This window comes from Mustela putorius, unplaced genomic scaffold (assembly GCF_011764305.1).
Source record: "Mustela putorius furo isolate JIRA1106 unplaced genomic scaffold, ASM1176430v1.1 tig00000129_pilon_pilon_pilon, whole genome shotgun sequence".
Taxonomy (NCBI): Eukaryota; Metazoa; Chordata; class Mammalia; order Carnivora; family Mustelidae; genus Mustela; species Mustela putorius.
Window position 1 is genome coordinate 18,323,263 of NW_025421290.1, and position 22,685 is coordinate 18,345,947.

A 22,685-nucleotide genomic window follows, 5' to 3' on the forward strand; every position below is an offset into this window, starting at 1 on the left:
GTGGTCACATTTCTGTCCCCTTCTTCATACAGGTATTAGGTGCAGAGTTTAGGTCTGGAGTATTATTTTCCTGCCCTTTTCTTTCCCCACTCTGCCACCTAGTGCAGACAGACGACAGACAGACAGAGAGAGAGAGAGAGAGAGAGAGAGAGAGAGACACACACACACACACACACACACACACACACACTTCTCTTTCCGATTTTGTTCAGTGTCATTCTTCTATGTGTTTAGGAAACTGAATGGCAAGCTGAGTGCCCTCTAGTGGACAAAATCGCTTTTTCAGCTGCTTTGACTGCCGAATGAAGCCAGGAAGGGCCAGGTTTTTCCTGCTGGCCTCAGACCTTTTAAAGGACAGTGTGTATGTTCATAGGTAGGAATTTAGCTTGCCACCTTTGAGAGACTGTATCCACAAATTTGCATGTGTTTACCTGAAATAAGTTAATATCTTGGAACTAGACTAAATACATTTGTTTTTAGTGATTTTAGCAGGGAAGGTAATGAGGATCCCATGCTTTGTTACTGAAAACTAAAGTGAAATCACAGGGAGATGGCTGCACTGTCAAAGTTAGGTTTTTGGCTCCTATAAGATCTAAAAATCGTCTTGAACTTGATTCTTTTAGAACTTCTCTGCTTATGAAGTTTTTTCAAATACTAAATTTCAGTTTTCATGTGTCAGTAGTGTTCTACTGTTTCCCTTTCAAAAGGCTATTATTAGTAGCTGGTCCTCTGAATATCTCTTTAAATATTTTTCCTTTTAATTTTAAAATATAATTTGTCTGTTTCCTTACCTTTCTATGAAGATACCTCATCTCATCCTTTGTGTTCTGAGCCTTTTTTGGCCAGGAGCTGCTGGGGGCTAGAGGGCTGAGGTCAAGGGTACTGCCAGTGGGACAGTTCCCACAATGTATAGCTAGACAGTCCAAAATGTCAGTAGTGCCAAGGTGGAGAAGCCTTATTCTAAAATGACCCACTTCAGCCTTGACCGTAGTTCCAGAACAGCAGCGTCCAGAGGATGGCTGTGCTTGGGGAGGTCAGACGACGTGTCAGACTCTCCAGGCAGCACCGGCCTCCTGGGGTCAGTGCAGAGCCCACCTGCCTTTGACCTGTTCACTGCCAGACTCTGCTCAGGAAGGACTTTTCCTCTTTCTCGTGCTAAGCTCAAGTTGTTTTATGGTATGAAATTCGAAAAGACTTCATCCTAGAGGAAGCCCGATGTCCAGGCATCCATCTTGTATTGGCCTCGCCTCCCAAGCCATCCTGCTCAAGGATGACTGTTGCTACTTCCAAAGTTATCATCTTTGTAACTTCTCTGTCCACGGTGACCCGTTCTGGTGCTGAAGGTTTTCTTAAATCTGACTTAAATTCTGGTGCTGTGGATTAGTGTTGGTGTTCATTTCTTTACCAGAAAGTTTGTACGATTACCCTTTGTACGCTTGAGATATTTTGCTGGGTAACTTCTTCTTGGTGTTTGCCTGTCATATTAAGCCTTTTAACGTTTTTGGTATTTAGCCATTTTTACAGCTCTAACCTGAACCTCCTTTGAGTTGGCAAATGGAGGCTGGAACCAAATATAGTTGTGGCCAGCACTGTGTTTTTTTATTTATTTATTTTCAAGATTTTTTTAATTTATTTGAGAGAGTGAGTGGGAGAGAAAGAGCACGAGAGGGATGGAGGGGCAGGGGGTGAGAGAGAAGCAGGTTCCCTACTGAGCAGGGAGCCCAATGTGGGGCTCAATCTCAGGACCCTGGGATCATGACCTGAGCTGAAGGTGCCACTTAATTGACTGAGTCACCTAGGCACCCCCAGTATTGCATTTATGATGCTCTTAAGAAGTATTCTTATTTGTGTTCACAACTCACAGGCCTTAACCCCTGGTCCTTTTTCTCCTATATCCCAGTCCTTTCCCATAGTATATTTATATGGTTTACTCATCCCCCACTCCTGCCATCCCTAAGTATATTATCTTGTCCCTATTTCATTTGTTTTATTCTTATATGCTGCTAATTTATTTTATATTATTCTGGACTTTAATTCTCACCTTGGAGGTGTTTCTCTGGTCCTTTGGAATTATCTGCTTGTTTTAGAGTACTTCCTCCAAGTTGGTGACAGCGATGCCCAGAATCAACCACTTTAGGTCAGTCTTCAACCATCTCCTTAAAGTCCAAGTAAACCCCTTATGAGGCTGACGATTAATCATTGATACTTCTGCTTTGAATTGATCTCCTTATAGGTTTCACAGACTTTTTCATAGTTGAATGATAGAGTGTTGATGTTCAGTAGAACTTTCTACAGTAATGGAGATGTTCTCTATTTTGTGGGAGCCACTTGGGACGTGTAGCTATTGAACAGTTGCAGCGTGGCTTCTGTGACCAAGGAGCTTAAGTTTAAATTAATTTAATGAATTTAGTTTAAAATTTGAATAGCCTCATGTGGCTAGTCACGACCTATTGGACAGCACAGATCTTTGCTACCCAAAATGGCCGTCACCTGGAGTTTGCTGAAATGGCAGACTCAAGCCCATCTAGCTCTTTGGAGTCAGAGCTGCATTTTTTTAAAATTATTTTTTAATTTATTTTTACTTTTTTTTTTATTATGCTCAGTTAGCCAACATATAGTACATCATTAGTTTTTGATGTAGTGTTCAACGATTCATTAGTTGCGTATAACACCCAGTGCTCGTCACCACACGTGCCCTCCTTGATGCCTTTCACCCAGTTACGGCATCGCCCCACCCCCTCCCTTCTGTAACCCTCAGGTTAGTTCCTGGAGTCCAGAGTCTCCTGGTTTGTCTCCCGCTCTAAGCTCCTTTCCCACAGGACTGTTAAACTAAACTCCAGCGCCAGTGGAAAACAATGTAGGGAGCTCCAGGTGTTCCCCCACAGCTCACTTCTACTTCAGGCTAAATTTTAGATTTCCTTTTTAGTATCTTTTCTTATTTATTTATTTATTTATTTTTTAAGCTGTGCTCCCATTTCAGATGGATTCATTTTTCCCAACCTATGGTTTTAAGTCACTTCTTAAATTTTACTTTCTTTTGCACATACATGTTTTATAGACTTATACCCCACCCTAGCCCATTTTTCACTTTAATCAGAGCTGCATTTTTTTTTTTAAAGAGTTTGTTTATTTATTTGACAGACAGAGATCGTAAGTAGGCAGAGAGGCAGGCAGAGAGTGGGGAAAGCTCTCTGCTGAGCAGGGAGTCCGATGCGGGGCTCAATCCCAGGACCCTGAGATCATGACGTGAGCTGAAGGCACAGGCTTAACCCACTGAGCCACCTGGGCGCCCCCAGTCAGAGCTGCATTTTAACAAGGTTCTCGGGTGGTTTCTGTGTGCACTCAAGTTTCACAGGCAATGTACTTGGCTGTACATTGGAGCCACACGGGAATTAAAAAATATATATATATATGGCCACTTGGGTCCCATCCTCAGTGATTCTGATTTCATTGGTATTAGTGTGGCTCGGGCATTGAGTTTTTCAAAAACATCCCCCAAGTGATTCTGATTGCTCAGCTAAGACTTGTGGTTCTCAAATTTGGGTGTAGTCACATCATCTGGGAATTTGGTAAAAATATGAAGGCCCAGGCTTATTTCTCATATCTCTGTTATCTCTACTCGCTCTCCAATGCTTGTGAGATACATGTGTTGGGTTTGAAAATCCCTCATCTTAAAGATAGTACCCCACTCTGTGGGTAATTGTCACGTTAGCTAGAATGAAACGCCTCGCTGACATGAAAGCAAACTGGTCTCCTTGCCCTTTTAGTCACAGGACTGAAGGAGCGATGCATGAAAACTTGTTCTTCAGAAAGTCTGCCACTCTTGGTATATGCACTACGTTTCCTGCTTGTGGTTTTTTTGTTTTGTTTTGTTTTGTTTTTAACTAGGTGGTGAATTTCTGCTCTCTCAGATAAGTTTTTCCTCCCCCTTTCTAAAGATAGAAGTCTCATTCACACTTTGGTTTTCAGAGCTGCTAAGAACTCTGCTAATGACGACTGGTAACTTCGTGGTCAGTTTGCCAGTTCCTTACCCTATGGGTTGGAAAGCCTCTGGAGCAGAATGTTCTGTAATATGGAAGCGTCTGAGAGTCCAAAAAAGCCCAGCCCTACTCCCCAGTGAAGCCCCATGGCCAGTCAGATGCTGCATATCAGCTGAGGGAGGTTGGCATGGAGGGATGATTTGAAGGTGTCTGGTACATTCAGATCCCGGCTCACCAGACATGAGGCTACAGGGTCAGGGGTGTTGGATTTGGCACGATTCTATCTCAGGAGTTGGGAAAGAGAATGGATGACTAGGTGACTCTTTTTCTTTTCATTTTTTTAAAAAAAAATGTGCTGTTAAGCTTTATATCAACTAAAACCTTTTGTTTTTGTGATACAGAAAAGTCTTTGTATGCCAGTCCAGCCAGCCTTTGTCATGACATTAATTTGTTAGCTATTTGTTTCCAGGAAATAGGATATGAATTAATGAAGGTTTGGAAAATATGTTAGGAACAAACTCATTTTCCCATTGAAAATTAATCACTGTTACAAATATGCCACAGTACTGTCTTCCTTCTCTGATGATCAGCTATACGTCAATTCTCGTGTTTCGTGCAGTCAAATCAGAGGTTCAGATAGAAGGGAGTGTGTATAGAAAGGAGTGTGTATAGAAGGGAATGTGTATTTTTTTTTCTTTTAACCTGTGAAGACTTCAGAGCTCCAGTAGCGAGTGAGCAGAATTTTCTTTTGCTGTCCCTGCGAGATAATGGAAGGTCTGAAATCAAAAGTCATCAGATACGATGTGGAAAAGCAGTAATAAGCTTGTGCCCTAGGGATGAGTTAAACTCTCTGTGGTCTCTCTGGCAGCAGTAGATAAGAAAGAATGAGACCAAAGAGTCTGGGGGAAGAAGGCTGCCTGAGCACTAGGACAGAGATTTGCAGCTTATTCTCTGAAATGCGGACTTGTCCGAATAAGGAGCCTATGGTCCATGCTGAGTTGTGGGGAAAGAGCTCAATAACCAGGACTTTCCGGGGCACTCCCTTCCCAGTGAATTCAGAGGACCTGGGATAAGTAGGGGCTCTCTCGGTTTGACCTCAGACAAGAATGTAACTTCTGGGCAATCCAGTGCCATTCTTGGAGGTAAACCCTTAAAACAATTTCCCTTGGTGGGGGACTTGGAGCCTCTCTGGATTAGTGTAACAAATTCTCCAAAAGTGTACAGGCTGGGATGCATTTGTGTGATATGAGTCAGCAGTGCTGAAGTTTGCCACAACTGAGGTGAGTGTGCTAGAAGTCCATGCTCCTTTTGTTCTCCTAACCATGAAGGCAGACTCCACTAGAAGCTTCTTTCTTGGTGGTGGTAGAAATAAAAGTCAGAAGCTCCTGGGACTTAGGTAACAATGGAGTGAGAAGACATCTCTTTAAATATCCTGGGTGGGCCTAGGTGGTGGCCCCAGAGTGGGTTGGTTAGCATGGAGAGAGGTTGGGTGCCATCACAATTTTGACAAAATTCGATTTAGGGACCTCAGAGGCAAGGAGAAAGGGCCGGCAACACAGATGCAGCATGGCAAACTGAGGGAAAAGTATGGGAAAGATTTGGTCAAGAAGCATGAGTCTTATCCCCAGTTCGGTGGACGGCTAGTGGTCTCTGCCGGGTCTTTTGCTCCTTGCTTCACAGCTAGATGAGTCCTTAAGTGCAAAACTCAGAAAGAAAGGCATTCAAAATAGGGGAAAGAGGCCCTTTTCAGAGGTTAATTATATTCAGTATATGTTCAGTAGTTGAGAGGAGAGGTTTTGGTTTTATTTTTCCCCCTTTGAGGGAAAGTCATGGACTGTGGTGGAACTTATTTTGAAATGAATGCTCTCTGACTTTGGTTTTCCATTTGGCTGTGTACCTAGCGTATGTCAGTTCCTGGAGCTGTGTCAAAGTCCAGAAGGTGGCTTTGGGGGGGGCCCTGGCCAGTACCCGCATCTTGCACCCACGTATGCCGCCGTCAACGCACTCTGCATCATCGGCACCGAGGAGGCCTATGACGTCATTAACAGGTATGGCCAGAGCCAGGGTGCGGGACACCACAGGGGCCCCCCTGCTGATACTGCACTGATCATTGCTGTCTCTTGCCTCTCGGCTGCTTGTTCCTCAGGGAGAAGCTTCTTCAGTATTTGTACTCGTTGAAGCAGCCCGACGGCTCTTTTCTCATGCACGTTGGAGGTGAGGTGGATGTGAGGTGAGTGGGGTTTTTCTCGGGCTGCTGCACCCGTAGATTCCAGAGCTCATCTGTCATTGGAGATGCCAATCCCAAGGAACACCATGGAAAAAATTATGCTGCTTTGTCTCACAGAATGACCCGTGGAATGACATGTCAGGGACACAGTTCATAATCATGGCAAATGTGAGACCTATATCCTCAGGTGTTGCTCTCCCTTGATTCCTCTGTAAATCTCAAAATATAAGTAAGACAGGAACAAAATCAAATGCTTTTCAGAATCAAAAATTTATTTGATTGGTAGAAAATGACATAGCATAATATATAACAACTGTATGGCGTAATATAATCTTTCATCTCACTGGGATAGGAAGGGAGAAGAAGCCCAGTAGGGACCTCGTAAATATTTTCTGTATGGATTTGAAGAAATCGTGAGCATGTCTATCACCTGTTTGAAAATTGCTTTGGTTGGTTCAAACACCCTTGGGGGCTAGTAGAGTTGAGGGAAGTAGAATTTCAGTTACTGATTAGAACCAGTTGACTCAAAATTATTATTTTACTCTGGAGTAATCTAATGTACCTCGCAAGTAGCTCACTCATCTGACAGGAGATTACTAAAGACGTATGGGGAGTTCACTAAGTCATTTCTTAAAGGTCGTGGATCATTGAGACTTTATACCAAATTCTTACTATTTAGTCAGAGAAATACTTTTTTTTTTTTTTTTTAGCTTTCTATAGCAAAGCCATCTTATTGCCTCATTTGTAAATGTGTTTAGCTTCTATACAAGTTGATTCATTTTCTGGCTTAACTGTTGTTGAAAGTAAAGGCGGAGGAAACATGTGTCATGAATCTACTCGAACCAAAAATCTGTCCTCCCCTGGAAAAACAATTTCTTACAACACTTCCAACACCAAATGTCTGTTTGTTTGTTTTTTTTCTCATGTTAAATTCTGACATCGACTAACCCGATTTAGCTCAGATTCAACAGGTTAAGGGCTCCGTCCCAGAAGATCACCCCCACTTCAGATGCTAGTCCCAAGTTACATGTCCCCATGTTACCCACACTTCTGTCTGACTTGGCTACAAATCAGGTTCCCATGACCCCTCTTCGGTTTAATAATTTGGTAGGGATGGTTCCCAGAACTCACTGATTGATTACAAAGGATATTATAAAGGATGCAAATGAACAGCGAGATGAGGAGGTGTATTGAGCGAGGTCTGGAAGGGTCTGGAGTGTAGGAATTTCTGTCCCCATGAAGCTGGAGTATGCCACCCTCCCAGCAGTCACCTGGCTGTGTTCACCACCCTGGAGCTCCCCAAATTCCATCATTTAGGGTTTTTATGGAAGTTCTGTTATGTACGCATGATTGGTGAAATCGTTGGCCATTGGTGATTAACTTGATCCGCAGCCCTTCTCCTCAGGGGAGCAGGGCTGAGGCTGCCAACCCTCTAGTTGGGGGTCAGTTTCTGTGGCAAGCGGCCCATCCTCCGGGAGTCACCTCATTAGCATAACGCAGGTGTGCTTCACCAGGGCTTGTTTTGAATCACTAGAGACTCTCCTGTCACCCCTGTCACTCAGGAGCGCTGTGCCAGCAATCTGGGAGAAGACCAAACCTATATTTCTACCGTATCAAGAAGGGTCTGGGAACAGGGAGGTTATACAAGGCAAATAAGTGGGTCAGTTTTGCGAGGTTACTTTCCTTTCGGGGACAGCAGGGTTCTATCAGGCAGGTGACCTAACCAGCGCTCACCAGGTGCTTCCTGATGAACTGGTTTAAGACTTCATTTCTGGAGAGCCGAAACTGTGATTAAGTTTCAGTTTGGTGATGTGGGGCTTAGCATAAGTGACTCCATCTGGAACTGTGGTTGTGTGTTTAACCCTGTCAACACCAACAAAGCCAATATGACTAATGAGGAAAAGCAGTATTGTGTTGACTCTTCTTAAGGTAGAGGTTAAAAATTGTCCCCCCAGCCCTGACACCACATTTTCATTTCTGTTCTACAGCTCGTCCAACTGAATATGCACAATCTCAAAATTTAGCTTTTTCTTTTTTTTTTTTTTTTTTAAGATTTTATTTATTCATTCGACAGAGAGAGACAGTGAGAGAGGGAACACAAGCCAGGGGAAGTGTAAAAGGGAGAAGCAGGCTTCCCACTGAACCGGGAGTCTAACACGGGGCTGGATCCCAGGACCCTGGGATCATGACCCAAACCGAAGGCAGAGGCCTAATGACTGAGCCACCCAGGCGTCCTAAAATTTAGCTTTTTAAAACTTCTGACATTACGAGGTGAAGTCAGATTGCTTTGCATTGTATCAGATGTGATACAATGTGATTTTCAGATGTGATTATTCTCCAGCTTACTAGTTGCAGCGTAGGTTTTTTTCTGTGTTCATATTTATATCTGCTAGACAAATGCTAGCAAACTTCTCCAGGAAAAACGATCTGTTCCATCCAAGAGCCCTGCAGCTGTATCTCACCTGTACGGAAGCTCCTCTGCTAACGTGCTCCCTTTCAGCCATGCTTCTCGTTTGCATAGGATCAGAGAGGTGAACGCTTCCTTGCTTTGCGTTCTCCTATCCCAGTTTCATCATTTCTTTTTTTTTTTAAGATTATTTATTTATTTATTTGATAGAGAGAGACAGCACAAGTAGGCAGAGAGGCAGGCAGGGGGAGGGGGGAAGCAGGCTCCCCATCGAGCAGAGAACCTGATGCGGGACTCGATCCCAGGACCCTGAGATCATGACCTGAGCCAAAGGCAGAGGCCTAACCCACTGAGCCATCCAGGCGCCCCTAACATTTCTGGCTTGGTATTTAATTGTCCTTTGCCTGAAAGTGTCCCCCAGGACTCCAGAGTGCGCGTTGAGTGGGTTTGACCAGCAGTGATGGGTGGAGGTTGGGGGAGGGCACATTTGGGCATCTGGAGGCTAGCAGGCCTCATTCTGGGTTAGACACAATGGCCTCGTGATCTTTCCTGTCTGTCTCGATTCTTGATAGTCTCTAGGATGAGTTAATTTGGGGCTTTATGGCACAGGTGTGCTGCCAGGGACCAAACCTCGGTGAACCCCTAGCACCTGCCGCCCTTTCTCAGTTCTCAGAAAGGAGCAGTTATTTACTACTGACCTCATCTAGGTTGGAGAACCTGGAGTGTTCTGTGAGGGTAGGGGGCAGGCAGAGATGCAGCATTCATGGAACTTGAGGTGACAGGGCCTAGAGCGGGCTCGAGAAAGTTTCGTGTGGCTGAAGTGGAGAGGGCCTCGTGGGCAGTAGCAGTGAAGCTGGAAGTACAGGCTGGGAACAGACCGAGGGGTCCTGAAGTAGGAGTTTAAGAGCAGTGGGAAGTCACTGACCAATTTTAAGTCGAGAATGATAGGATGTGGTCTGTATTTTATTAGAACTTTCCCAGTTGCAGTGAATGGATTGCAGTGTTTTAGTAAAAGTCCTCTGGGTTCAGGGCTGGAAGGAAGAAGACCAGGCAGGAGCTCGATCCTGGGAACGGTGCCTTGGATTCAGAGGACAGTAGAGAGGACGGAGAGTAGTGAACAAATTTGAGAAAAGCGATGACTGGATAGAAGGAGAGGAAGAAACTGCACGAAAGGGGTGCGTTTTGTTGGCTCCCCGTTTCCGTGTGCGATCTAGGACTAGTGGCTCCTGGCATCACGTCTTAGTTCTTCCATCTGCGAGAAGCAAACTACGTGGTTGGCTGCCTCCCTATCTCAGAGGTTATGTGAAGGTTCAAGAGCAAATACTGTGGAACCCCCTTGAGAGGCTCCAAACCTGAAAGAGGTGAGATCAGACCTCTGAGGTTAGCTTCTGGTGGGTGATAATGTTTGGCATGCAGGACTCTCGCATGCTTCTGCTGGCTGCTGGAGTAACTCAGCCCCTTCCGTGCCAGGGCCAGCGTGAGCCAGCCGATGCAAAGGCTGGTGTAGTATCATAAGCTTGCAGCTTCTGCACAGATGTCTTCGGGAAACCTCCTAAGTTTGGCTTAGTAGCTATGTCCATATAGAATGATATGGAACCTAGGCCCTCCTCTTTCCTCCCTTTTATATTCCTCAGGAACCCTTAGAAAGGATCTGTAAGCAGAATTAAAACAAACTGTCTTCATCGTAAAATGGAGCTGAGATGCTGGATATTTGAAAAGGGCATAGAAGGAAAGAAAACACAGTTTGTAGATATATTTCGTAATAGAGAGAGAAGCTGAAATGAAATGTGTCCTGAGAAGATTTAGGGCTGGCAGGATGGAATGGGAAGACTTATTCCAAATCAAGTTGGATAACAATTAAAAAAAAAAAAGTTCTCTTTCTTTTTCATTTAAAAGTGTGTGTGCATGTGTGTGTATGCGTGCGTGCGTGCGTACACATACTGGTGGGGTGCTTGAAATCAAAGTTCCTTTCTCCCTCTGAAGGCCTAAGGGAAATATCCGAGTGGACTCCTCTATTCCTGTCCCTCTCGTCTGGACTATGCAGCCGTTAGGTTCTGGTGCCCTGCTTTGGAGTGTCTGTTGCAGAAAAAATATACAGTTAACCTTTAATGTGTCCATTCCATATACAGAAATTCTGGATCTGAAACATTACTGACATCAAATGAATGAGTGTATCAGAAATAGCCGAATGAATGACACTGTGGAAGTTTGGGAACCATGATAGGTCTTTGAAAGAAGAGCTAAATTCACTTTGGACATGAATTGATCTGGCTGTTATTTCCTCTGATGTAGATTTGACCATGTGGAGGTAGGGAGACTAGAATGTCATGTTCTTTCACTGAAGCCATGCTGTGAGCAACTCTATCCAAATAGAATGTCAAACCTCTCAGGAGGACTGACCAAGGGCCAATAGTGAGGACAGGAGGTGATTACAGCTTACCAGGCAGAGACCAGTCTGCCTGAGTTCAGTACACCCTATTTTAGCTCTTCCTTAAAGCTTAACACTCTCCCCCTCTGTTTCTGTCCTTCCAGAAGCGCGTACTGTGCTGCCTCCGTAGCGTCTCTGACCAACATCATCACTCCAGACCTCTTTGAGGGCACGGCCGAATGGATAGCAAGGTGAGAGATGCCAGGATTTGTCCTGGCCTCTTAGAAAGCAGGTGGTCAAGACTTTGAAAATAAAGAAAATGATAAAGGAATGGAAGCGACTCTAAAATTACAAGAGACGGATTGGGGCTGTAGCATGGTGCCTTTCAGAAATGCTCCAAAAGTTCTTTTTCCCAGACTTTCTTCAGTGTTGTGTTATTGTGTAGATGGGCAAGGATCAAAACCTTGTGCAAACAGTACTCGTGGGCATCTAAATGGATTTAACCAGTTTGGAGAGCAACTTGGTAATACCTTAGAAGATGCCGTTGCTAATGACCCCATAATCCCACACTTACAGAAGCTCACACACGTGCGCAAAAGAGACCAACATGCGACTTGTTTGTGATAGCAAAACCCAGAAACAGGCTAAATGTTCACAAGCACGGGAGGGAGAAGCAAGCCGTGGTGTAGTCACATTGCAATATAAGATAGCAGTTGGAATGAATGAACCAGAGCTGCATGTATCAAGACAGATAAATCCTCAGAAACAACCCTGAGTTAAAGTAAAGGATGTTAAAACATGCAGATTAGCACACTTGCTTAAAATTTGAAAACATGCACAATAATTCTGTATTTATAGGAAGAATGACCTGTGGTAATATAAAAATATATAAATATAAAAAAATATATAATATAAAAATATAAAAACAAATTCAGGATGATGATTACTTCTCAGGGAGAGCAGAGGAAATGAAATCAGGAGATGTTTACCCATCTCCACGGGGAACTTCAACTGTATCTGTAATGGTTCATTTCTTTAAAATAAAAGAGAGACTGAAGTCTATATGACTCTGTTAAAGCTAGGTGTGACATACATGTATGTTCTATATATTATTTGCTATACTCCTAGACATTTCAAGTATCTCATGATTAAAAAAAAGAAAAAGAAAGGTATAGTAGATGCCTATGTATTAATATGGAATGTTATCCAAGCTGTATTATTTTGTTTTTTATGTTTTTATTCTTACCAAAGTAGTACCTGTTATATGGAAATATAATTTACAGGTATATCAGATGGTAAACTATGGTTATATTTACTTTCCTAGATAATTTTTATTTTCCTGGAATTAGTCATTTCCTCTTTTTAAAAATGCATACATCATGAATTTATTCCCAGATTTTCTGCCAGAGCTATAAAATCACTCTCATTACAGTCAAACACTTTAGGTAATGTATCAGTTCTCGTGTGTGTGTGTGTGTGTGTGTGTGTGTGTGTGTGTGTGTTTGTATTTTGAGTTCTCCTTCCTGGAGCCCTGTGCCCTCCTGCTTCAGTCCGGACAGATTGCTCTCAGCCTGCTGCCCAGCAGGTATCCAGAAGCTTCCTTTCAGCATGAAATTCACTTCACTTGTCTCCTTTGTTGAAGGCCTTGCCCTCCTTTTTCTTGGCTTACTTACACATTTTAATGAACCACATACTCCAGTAGATCCCAAAAGAGAGCACTTAGGAGAGGAATTTTTAAGATTGTGCATAATGGTTATTTTAGTCTCACACTTGATTGAGATTTTATTTGGTTAGAGATTTCTAAATTGGAAACTGTATAAATTGTATTTCTTCAGAACTTTTTTTTTTTTAGCATTCCTCCATTATCTTCTGGCTTCCAGTATCATTGTGGAAAAGGCTAACAATAATAATAACCAACATTTACTGAAGACCTGGCATGTAATACTCAATGGTGTAAGGTAGCCATAGTTTAGAGTTTAAGAATATAGGCTTTTGAGCTAACTTGCGTGGGTTTGGTTCTTTATTATACTTCCTCTTTCTCAGTTAAGATTTCCCATCTTTTTATTCATTACAAGTATATATTTTTTTCCATTTCCCTGAGGTAAACATATAGTTAATAAGTGTCTGCCTTAAAATTCTTGTTTGGTAATTTCAACATCTGGGTATCTTAGAGTTGGGATGTCCCATTTTCCTGATTCTGCATATGTCAGGTAATTTTTGGATTGTATCTTAGACATTGTGGTCTTGTATCATAGAGGCTGGATTCTGTTAGATTGCTCTAAAGACTGTTGTTGATGGCTTTGTTTTAGCAGCATTCAACTTGGTTAGACCCAAAGTACAGATTGTTACACATGCACCGGGCAGCGGACTTGGCTCTTTGGTCAGTTCTTGGGTCAGAATCTGCTTTCAGTTTGCCTGATGTGTGTGTGATCTGGAGTCAGGTAGACATTTAAACGTGGAATTTGGAGTTTTCCTTCTTTAGCTCTCCTCTTTCTGGTGTTCCTCCACCGTTTCCGTCAGCCTGGTTCTTCTTACCAGGAAAATGGTGGGCTTTCTGTTTGTTTCAGCTGCCCTCCACTGGCCCCTCTGACCTGCCGCTGCCACTACTGGGTGACCGCAGCCATCTCAGGGCAAACTGGGAAGAAAAAAAATAGGGTTGGGGGGGGAAGAGACTGCCTGCCTGCTGTTTTCTGCTCCAACTTTAAAATCCCCGCCCAAATCTGCCTGTCTTTTTTCAGTCCACTGAGCCCTTGGGAAAAGTTGTTTCTGTGTATTTTGTCCAGACTGTATAACTAGTATTTGCAGGATTGGATCGTTAGGCACTCACTAGATGCGGAACTCTGACTACCTGGGTTTGAATCCCAGTTTTGTCATTTAGTAGCTTCGGACAAATCATTTCACTTCTCTATGCCATAGGTTCCTTGTATATAAAATGGTGGGATATTGACTTTGATATTAAGCTGAAATGCAAGGAGTTTAAGTAGCCAAAAACTGTTATGGTAACCACTGCCTCCCAATGCTATTGTAGTCCCAATCCATTGTGTGTGTGTGCACGTGCACACGCACGTGTGTTTAGAGAGCACAAGCAGGGGGGTGCAGCAGGCAGAGGGAAAGGGAGAAGCAGACTCCTTACTGAGCAGGGAGCCTGGTGCAGGACTCCATCCTAGGACCATGGGATCGCGACCTGAGCCGAAGGCAGACGCTTCTGTTTTGTTTCTCTTTTTCTCTGTCCCACCATATCTCCCTCTCTAGAAGTTTCTGGAAATCTTTATTCTTGCTGTTTAGAAACTTGATGCTGATGAATCATGATACGGATTTTTAAAAAATTTTTTCTTTTGGCACTCAGCAGGTATATTCAGTCTGGAATGGCATGTACTTTAGTTCTAAGAATCTTTATTTTATTATTTCTTTGATAATTTCTTTCCCTCTGTTTTCTGTGTTTGTTCTTTTTCTAACCTCCCATACATAGGGTTGGTCTTCTGATTTTTCGGATTATTTTGCCTACTTTTTAACTCTTAATCTTTCTTATTGTACTTTCTGAGAGATTCCCTTCTGTTGAGGTTTTATTTCTGCAATTCTATTTTAAATTTTCCAGAGCTTATTTTATTCTCATTTCTAAAAGAAATACTTTTTTATGTACTCTCCTGTTCTTGTTTCAGGCATGTTTTATTCTTGCGGTATTTTTATCTCATATACTATTTTATCCAAAACGTTTCCTTCTGCTCCCTGTGTCATTTCTCCAGCTTAGTTTTATGTGTCTGCTCCACTTTCTAATACGAGAGTATTAGAGACTGCAGAAATGCTTGGTGTTCAGATTTAGGAGCCGAGTGCTAAAAAGCTGGCAGAGAGCTGCGTGTGCCAGCATTCAGCCTTTCATCCCACTGGGCTTTGTCCCTTGAGCTTATCAGTTTCCATTGTGGAGCGTCTTCCAGATTCCTGGTTGGGGTAGGAAGTTGGCAGCCGGCTTTGTGAAATACTAGGAGGAAACGGGGTGGGGGCTGTTTGTGTTCAGATTATAGATTCTCACGCACTCCCCTGCTCAGTGTGGTGCCTCCCTCCTGTTCTCTGTGCTGGATATCCTGGAGTTCAGACCCTCTTGATTAAACCCCTGAAACCTGTCCTCACCTTTTGGGCACCAGGGGATCTAACTGATTCTTACATACATTTGCAAACAATTAACTTGTTTCCATCTCATGCGGCTTCTGGAGGGCTAGGGGTCCTGCGTCTCCATTTCCTGGTCCTTCTGCTGGAGCACATCACCCTGCTTTGTGTTGCCTCCTGCCCACCGGGCTGGTGTAGGGTTCTCTAATCTGTTAGGTCTGTTACTTCTTATTTCTCTCCTTTCCTGGCTTTCAAAATTTTGTTATCTGCTGTGTGTATATCTTCTCCTATGCTCTTTACCCTTGGAGTTTATCCCTTTTTACATTCCTTTCCTTTTCTTTTACTGGACTCTTGTGCTCAATCTCTTAGGTTTGGCTAGAAGACACTCCCAAAGAATTTTACTCAACTTACTAATTTACAATGATTAAAATTGCTTCCATGCATATAAAAGGGAGGAAAAGTGGAATGTAGATCATGTGTGTTTGCACTTCTGTGTTTGTGTGTGTGTATGTGTATGTGTGTGTGTGTGTAGAGAGAGGGGGGGGGGAAAGAGGCAGAGGTGCAGAAACTGACAGTGGTCACTGCTGGTGAGAGGGTCTGGGGGCTAGCTAGGGTGGGCAGGAGGTTTACTTCTCATTACTTATTCTTTAACAGAATTTTTTCTTTTAATTAAAAAAAATTGTTTGAAAGCTAAATTAAGAAAATGAAAATTGCTAAGAGTTCCCCAGATGTTCCTCACTGAGGACACTCTTCACACTTGAGCTATTCCTCCCATCCCTGTGGCCAAATGTGAGAAAGGACACTCGCCTCTTGGGGGTGGGGTGGCAGGGTCCTGGGACAGAGGGGCTGAGGGGTCTGTGCAGGGAACGGTAGCCTTTTTTTGTCTTAGCGCTCTGCACTGTGATGTCCCTGGGCTTGGGGACGGCTCTGAACACGGCCTGTGAGTTCCTGAGAGGCCAGGCCTCTAAGGAGAGGTGCCTGGAAGATGGGCAGGATTATTGCTTCTTTCTTCTTTCGTCTGGAAGTCCTGCCAAGTTTTGGAGTAAGCGCTCCTCCCCCTGTGCACCTGTTCTCCAGCTGGTACTGGGAGGCAGACACACCTGCAGAGTACAAGCTTGTGTTCATTCTTGGAGATCACTGGAAGTAAAGTCCTGCCCTGTTACAGGAAAATATGCTAAAAAGAAAATTTCTTTATTTCACAGATAAAACATTTATTATAGGCAAGCAAAAAGAAGAACATCCAGACTGCTTGGAATCTACCACCAACCACTCTGTTGGTGTATATCTTTTTAGAATTCCAGAAAAATTATACTGTACATTATCACTTTATAACTTTTTTCATGTGATATATTTGGAACATCTTTAAATGTACTTCATAGCATCATTTTAAATGAGTGGTTTTCTTTTGTACAGTGTGCTGTAATTTCTATAACCAGTCCCTTACTGTTGAGCTCTTGAGTTGTTTCTGATATTTCACTGTTATAAATGGGAATATGGTAAACATTCTTCTAATCTGCTCTTTGAATACATTTTCTCTTATTTTGTAGGATTAATTCCTAGAAATGACTCCACATTGTTGGTACAAAGATCAGGCACGTTTTATGACTGGAGAATACATTATTAATATATTATAACCCCCTAATAATAACTATCATAATAATAAATGGCTAATTTGAATATGTAGAAAGTTGTCATTTAAAAATAAGTTTATTTTGATAAGTAATAAAGGTATTGATATTCATTATAGAAATTTTTTGAAAATACAGAAAAGAGGAAAAATACCAGAAATAGATAAAACATTTAATACTAGTTGTCACACTGACTATATGATTTGATAGCCTTTTCCCTAAAAGTAAAGATTTGAGGTACTATGTTTTTTACATAAATAGACTATTTCTGAGTTTCCCTGATTTTTTTGTTTGTTTGTTTGTTTGTTTGTTTGTTTAAGGGAGAGGCATTTGCAGGAGTTAATTAGCTGGCATCTTTCCATTCACAGCTGTGGCAGTTCACGCAGTGACCTAAAGCAAACTATTCTCTGCGGTCCAGGGCGGTTCCGCACTTGTGCCCCGCACTAGAGCTGGACGCTCGTTGGTTGACACTGACCACTCAGCCTGCTCTTCTCAATCTCCCCTTAGGTGTCAGAATTGGGAAGGTGGAATTGGTGGGGTGCCAGGGATGGAAGCCCATGGCGGCTACACTTTCTGTGGCCTGGCTGCCCTGGTCATCCTCAAGAAGGAACGTTCCTTGAATTTGAAGAGCTTATTGGTAAGTGTCTGTTGACCCCTCTTCCTCTGGGGCCCCAGGGACCCCCCTGATGTGACTGCTCAAACCCACAGGCTTTGGGGTTGTTTGGCTGTGGGAAGGGCTGAGAGTTCCTGCCCGGAGCCCACGGACTAAATGTCCTATAATGAAGCTTTTCAATGCAGTTGTTGGGGGCTCAGCACTGTTCCAAGAAAGTGGGAGGGGTGAACGTCTCCTTGGTCTTGGCTCCTTTTTTCCTGCCTTTCCATCTTCCTGCTCTGAGGTGTGTTAGGCCAACTCCATAGCCTTCGTGAGTCCGTCACACATCTGGCATGAGCCAGAGTACCTTCCTCATACTCCCAAGGCTGTAGCTTCAGTTTCTTAAATTTAGATGACATCACGTGTCTTAGGAAGAATTTCCTAAGAGAAAACGTCATGAGAAGGGCTCTCAGGCCTTTGGAGGCCAAGCTTTTGTTATGGACCGCAATATATGAACATTTATTAACTACATTTATTTATTTATTTTCATTATTATTATTATTATTATTATTAACAACATATAATATATTATTTGTTTCAGGGGTACAGTCTGTGATTCATCAGACTTGCATAATACACAGCACTCACCCCAACTAGTAACTACGTGAGCAGGTAGCCCAAGCATGTATGTCTGGACTCTGAGTTCCTGACAGATATTAAGAGTGAATTCAGAAAGCGGTTAGCTTCAGGGAGTCACCAGATTGTATTGACATTATCACCCGAAGCCTAGAGTACAAACATACATACACCCAGTGCCACCATCTTCTGGGAAGCATTTATTCCCGACCATGACCTCAGAGCAGACCAGTTGCAACTGACATTCATCTCCTCTTCCCAAGTTCAAATGTCAGCCTCTCATCATAGGAACTGTTGTGAGACCCTTCATGAGCTTGTAAGGAAGTTCCTGTTGTACTCTGTACACGACCAGCAGTATTTTCTCCTCATCCTTAGGAAGCCTCCAGTAGCATACTCTCCTTGAAGGTTTATGCTGAAATGGCCAACTTTTTCCATTAGACCTTGAGTTTGTTAGACATTTAAAAATCTGATCACCAGTAAGGCGTGAAATATGGAAGTCCCATTTCCTAGGCAGAAATATGGAATATAATTAGCAGAAGCCTCAGTTACAGTGGCAGTATTCTAGATTTGAGACCTGTCTCTACCACTTCCTAACCATGTGACCTTAGGAAATTTGTCTGTCTTAGCTTCAGTTTTTTTCCTCCTCATTAAGGTAGAGATAAGGGGGTTTTTTTGAAGCATAAAGGCGAGGTTAACACTCTGGACTCTGAAAGTTAAAAGAGAGAAAAATCCATAAACCAGCCTGGCATATAGTAGATGCTCAACAAATGCCAGTGTCCTTCTTACCCAAACCACTCTCTCCCTTCTGTTTGCTTTGGGAGAACTAGGACCCATGCCTGAAGGATTTTATGAATCCATATAGCCAAGAGAAACAGAATAAACCCATGGACTTAGGCATTGGGAAAAATTATTTAGTCTGACTTAAAAACCATTAGTCTGGGGGGGAAAAAGATCAACCCTTAGTCTGTAGGGTAAGGTAAAGATGAAGAATGGGCTTCCCATTGTAGTACCTGTTTTCTCTTTCCTTAAGTGATGCTTCACCTACTTTCATTAAATAGCATCATCCCTAATGGGCTCACTGAAAACTCGGTGGGGACGTATTAGAGTCTGTACCTGCAATCTAGTTTTTATGTCTTTCTTCTGAAAACTTGGGACTTGACTGTTATGAGTGAGTGTTGCCTTGAACAGGGATATAATCTAAAAATAACTCCACAACTGCTAACTGAAACACAGGCTGGACACCCCCATTCCGAAAGGGGTCCTTGGCAGCTCCTTTGAGGAGTCCGTCTAGCAAGAACCTAGGGACGAGGAGATGCCTTATGCCACACTGTTCAGTTCTGAAAGTCCGTGGCTGGTGGGTGTCCTGGGAGGGAAATGAAGATGTCATTATCTGCCCAGCCAGTTGGTTCTGCTCATTCCTGGAGGCCAAACCCATGGCTATCTTGATCTTGGTAGCAGCGCCTGTTTAGGAAACTTGGAGATAAGTGGGGAAGGGCAGCATCATGGGTGATTGCCAAGTGACATCAGGAGCCATTTTATAGGGTCAGCGTGAAAGATTTTCTTCTGTTAGGCAGCCAGGTTCCCCTGGAGAAGCAGAGAGGCTAGACCAGACAGACCCATCATTGGTGGTTGGGATAATGGCTTCTGCTTCCAGTCCTGCAAGTGTTTTGCTAAGAAACTTTGGATGGATTTCTTTAGGTGCCAAGTCAAAGTCAGGGACAGTTTAAAATCATCTGATGAGACATAGCACAAAATTCCATTGATCTGCTTCTAATAAACTTACCAGCAGGAAAAGTGGTTAGAAATGAGCCCCTGGTGGTCTTGGCTTGATGTTTCCTAGTTAAGCCTTGTTTCCAGGGAGACATTTGCAGGTGTCCTTACAGGCCAACTTGGCCTCTTCATCCTGTCAGCCCCAGAACCCATCTGAAACCCAGGAAGAGGTGACTGTCCATTGTCTGTTAGGCTCTGAGCCGAGATCAGTGTTGGTTGCCCCGAAGGGGTCCAGCTCAAGTGCTCCGCTCTGCATCTGCGGCAGTGAGGGGAGGAGGTAACAGCCAGCGCACTGGACTGCCAGTGCCAAGAAGCCAAGAGATGGGACCTTCGCCTGTAACTGCCTTTCCCTTGTCTGTGTCCTCCTCAGCAATGGGTGACCAGCCGGCAGATGCGCTTCGAAGGTGGATTTCAGGGCCGCTGCAACAAGCTGGTGGATGGCTGCTACTCCTTCTGGCAGGCGGGGCTTCTGCCCCTGCTGCACCGTGCACTGCACGCTCAAGGTGAGCCTGGGGGGCTGTTGGTGGGGGTCGGGCTGCTGGCGGGGGCCCAGCGATGTCCTGTGGCTGCTCATCAAGTCAGGAGGCCAGCATGCTTTTTTAGGGGGGCAGAAAAGAGCTCTGTCTATCCTGGGGTACAGATGCCCGGCTTGGAACCTCCTGCCTTTGCACAGAGCAGGACCCGATTCCAGGGTTCAGCTGCATTACGATGGCTGCTTCAGATTGGCCATGGCCAGGAGTTAGGTGCATGTCCTGGGCCCCGGGGTGACTGCCACCTCTGCTGGGTGTGAAGCCACAGTTTCCAGGGCAGAGTTCTGCATCAGTCAGACTGGAACTGAAAACCCATGCTGTGCATGTTGCGGTCACAACAGTAACCAAACAGGCACTTGCAGAAAGGGGCAGAGAAACAGAGTCTGTGCAGAAAAGAGCCTGTGTCTGACCAGCTTTGTCGAGGCCACCATTAGAAATATCTTAAATTCAATGAAGTGTCCTAAATGCAAGTTTGTCCCGCCCCTCCTCCACCTGGAGTGGAGAGACCTGTGTTCGTTTCTGTGGCATCTCAAATGGGACTGCCAAACTAAAGCACTCAGAGAGCAAGCGAAACTTCTGGGAGCCTTCCTTTATTATGTCTTGAAATCTCAGGTTGCCTGCAGACTCCCAGATCAGCTTTCTTATTAATTTTATGTGAGAGCATGGTGTTTCTGGGGAAACCAGGGAGAGGGGAAGTCATGGCTGCCCGGCTGGGTCCTGATCTATTCTGGAGTGAGATCCCTTGGCCCAGAGGGAAGGCTTTCTTTGGACTTAGTAGCTGGGTAATTAGTTGCTCAAATGTGGAAGATGAGATTCTTTGCTACTGCCTTGCCATCCCCATGTGCCTTTTTATCTTCTTTGGCTCATCCAGCTGAGCCCCTTTTCTTTACTTTCTTCATTTCACTTGAGTTGTGGCCACTTTGGATACAGACTTGAAGAAAGCACCGACTCTGCCCATTTTCCCCATTCTTCTAGTTGTAGTCTGTCCTGAGATTCCTTGCCTGGGGCCCTGGGCTTCTGATCTCAGGGCATTAAGAATTATCCTTCTCCCGACTTGAGCCTGCACTGTCTCTGGCTTGACCGCTGGAATAGAGAAGCCAAGAAATCCCTGAGAGTCCAATGTTCTCAAAGCAGAAGTCGCCTGGGGTTTTGATGATTTCTTTACTTGGAACTGGCGAGGTGAACCCCCTGGTATAATGGGCAGCCTTTCACCGACCTGCCCCTGGCCGTGATGCGTTGCAGGAGCATCCGGGAGAGCTGCTGCAGGAGCGCCCCCTGCCAGTATGGGTGGCAGGGGGTGGGGGTGGGGTCCTGCTGACATTTTGTTTATTGTAGCACCTGGTCTGGAGGCCTGATCACACTCAGAGCTTTGCCTGTGGAAGAGGTTGCCTGTGACTCTTGGGCCTTGCAGCTTTTTCACTGCCTGAGAGAGGAGACCTGAGTTGGGCTTGAAGCTCACCCATGTCTCAGCAGCAGTGAGAAAGGAAGAAGGAAGTGTCTCGAGCAGGAGGCATAATACTGACATTGGGAGTCGAAAGGAGACGATGGGTAGAAAGATATTCATAATATACTATGAGCAAAGATTTCAAAGCAGCGTATATGTAATTCCATTTTTCTTTTTTTTTAAGAGAGAGAGAGAGAGTGCAAATGAGGGGTGGGGGAGAGGGAAAGAGAGAATCTGAAGCGAGCTCCATACTCAGTAAGGAGCCTGATGCGGCACTTGAGCTCATGACCCTGAGATCATGACCTGAGCTGAAATTAAGAATTGGATGCTTAACTGACTGAGCCAGCCAGGTGCCCCTATAATTCCATTTTTAGTGAAGACTTGACTCTAAAAATTACTAGAAGGTATCTGGGTTGTGAAATGACAGGTGATACTCGTTTCCTTTTCTTATTTGTATCTTCTGATTTTCTGAATTAATTTGCATTTCTTGCATAAAGAAAAGTTATTTTACCAAAGAAGAGAAATTCTATAAGCAAAACAAGAAAAAAGGTGGGAAAAGTTATTTACGACGAATAAGAAAGGGCTAATTTCTTTGAGAGACTCTTACAAATCACTAAGAAATAGCTGACCCTCCCTGAAACCCAGGCAGAGGATTTGAACAGGGAGATTCAGAACAGGTAGGGAAGGAGCTCCTGGTGGTGTTGCTTTTGCTACTGTCCCGTCCCCCCCCCCCCCCGCGGGTGACCAAGACTTGCTCAGCCTGGGACTCAACAGTCTTTCACATGGATTTTCTCGTTTGGGCCTCAGAACAATGTCGTGAAATAGGTAGTCTTGTCACCCCATTTTACGGAGGAGGAAACCAAGAACAGTAAGGCTAAGTGACTTGTTCTCTGATACCGGATCACCGCCTACCACGGTGTAGCTGCCACAGGTGTATAAATGGAACAAAAAGATATAGTGAAAGATGTGCAAATCAAATCAGTGAGACACTGGTCGCTTTTA

The 22,685-nt window shown here is 44.0% G+C and overlaps 1 protein-coding gene across 1 annotated transcript in view; it reads left to right on the top strand.

Moving 5' to 3' along the window:
* Positions 1 to 22,685, top strand: part of FNTB (farnesyltransferase, CAAX box, beta) — a 64,984-nt gene that overhangs the window by 32,243 nt on the left and 10,056 nt on the right. Inside the window, exons 5-9 of the mRNA XM_004738935.3 lie at positions 5,882 to 6,028; positions 6,127 to 6,210; positions 11,147 to 11,233; positions 17,219 to 17,348; positions 20,080 to 20,212. Coding sequence (XP_004738992.1) covers positions 5,882 to 6,028; positions 6,127 to 6,210; positions 11,147 to 11,233; positions 17,219 to 17,348; positions 20,080 to 20,212 — 581 coding nt within the window. The remainder of the gene's footprint in view (positions 1 to 5,881; positions 6,029 to 6,126; positions 6,211 to 11,146; positions 11,234 to 17,218; positions 17,349 to 20,079; positions 20,213 to 22,685) is intronic.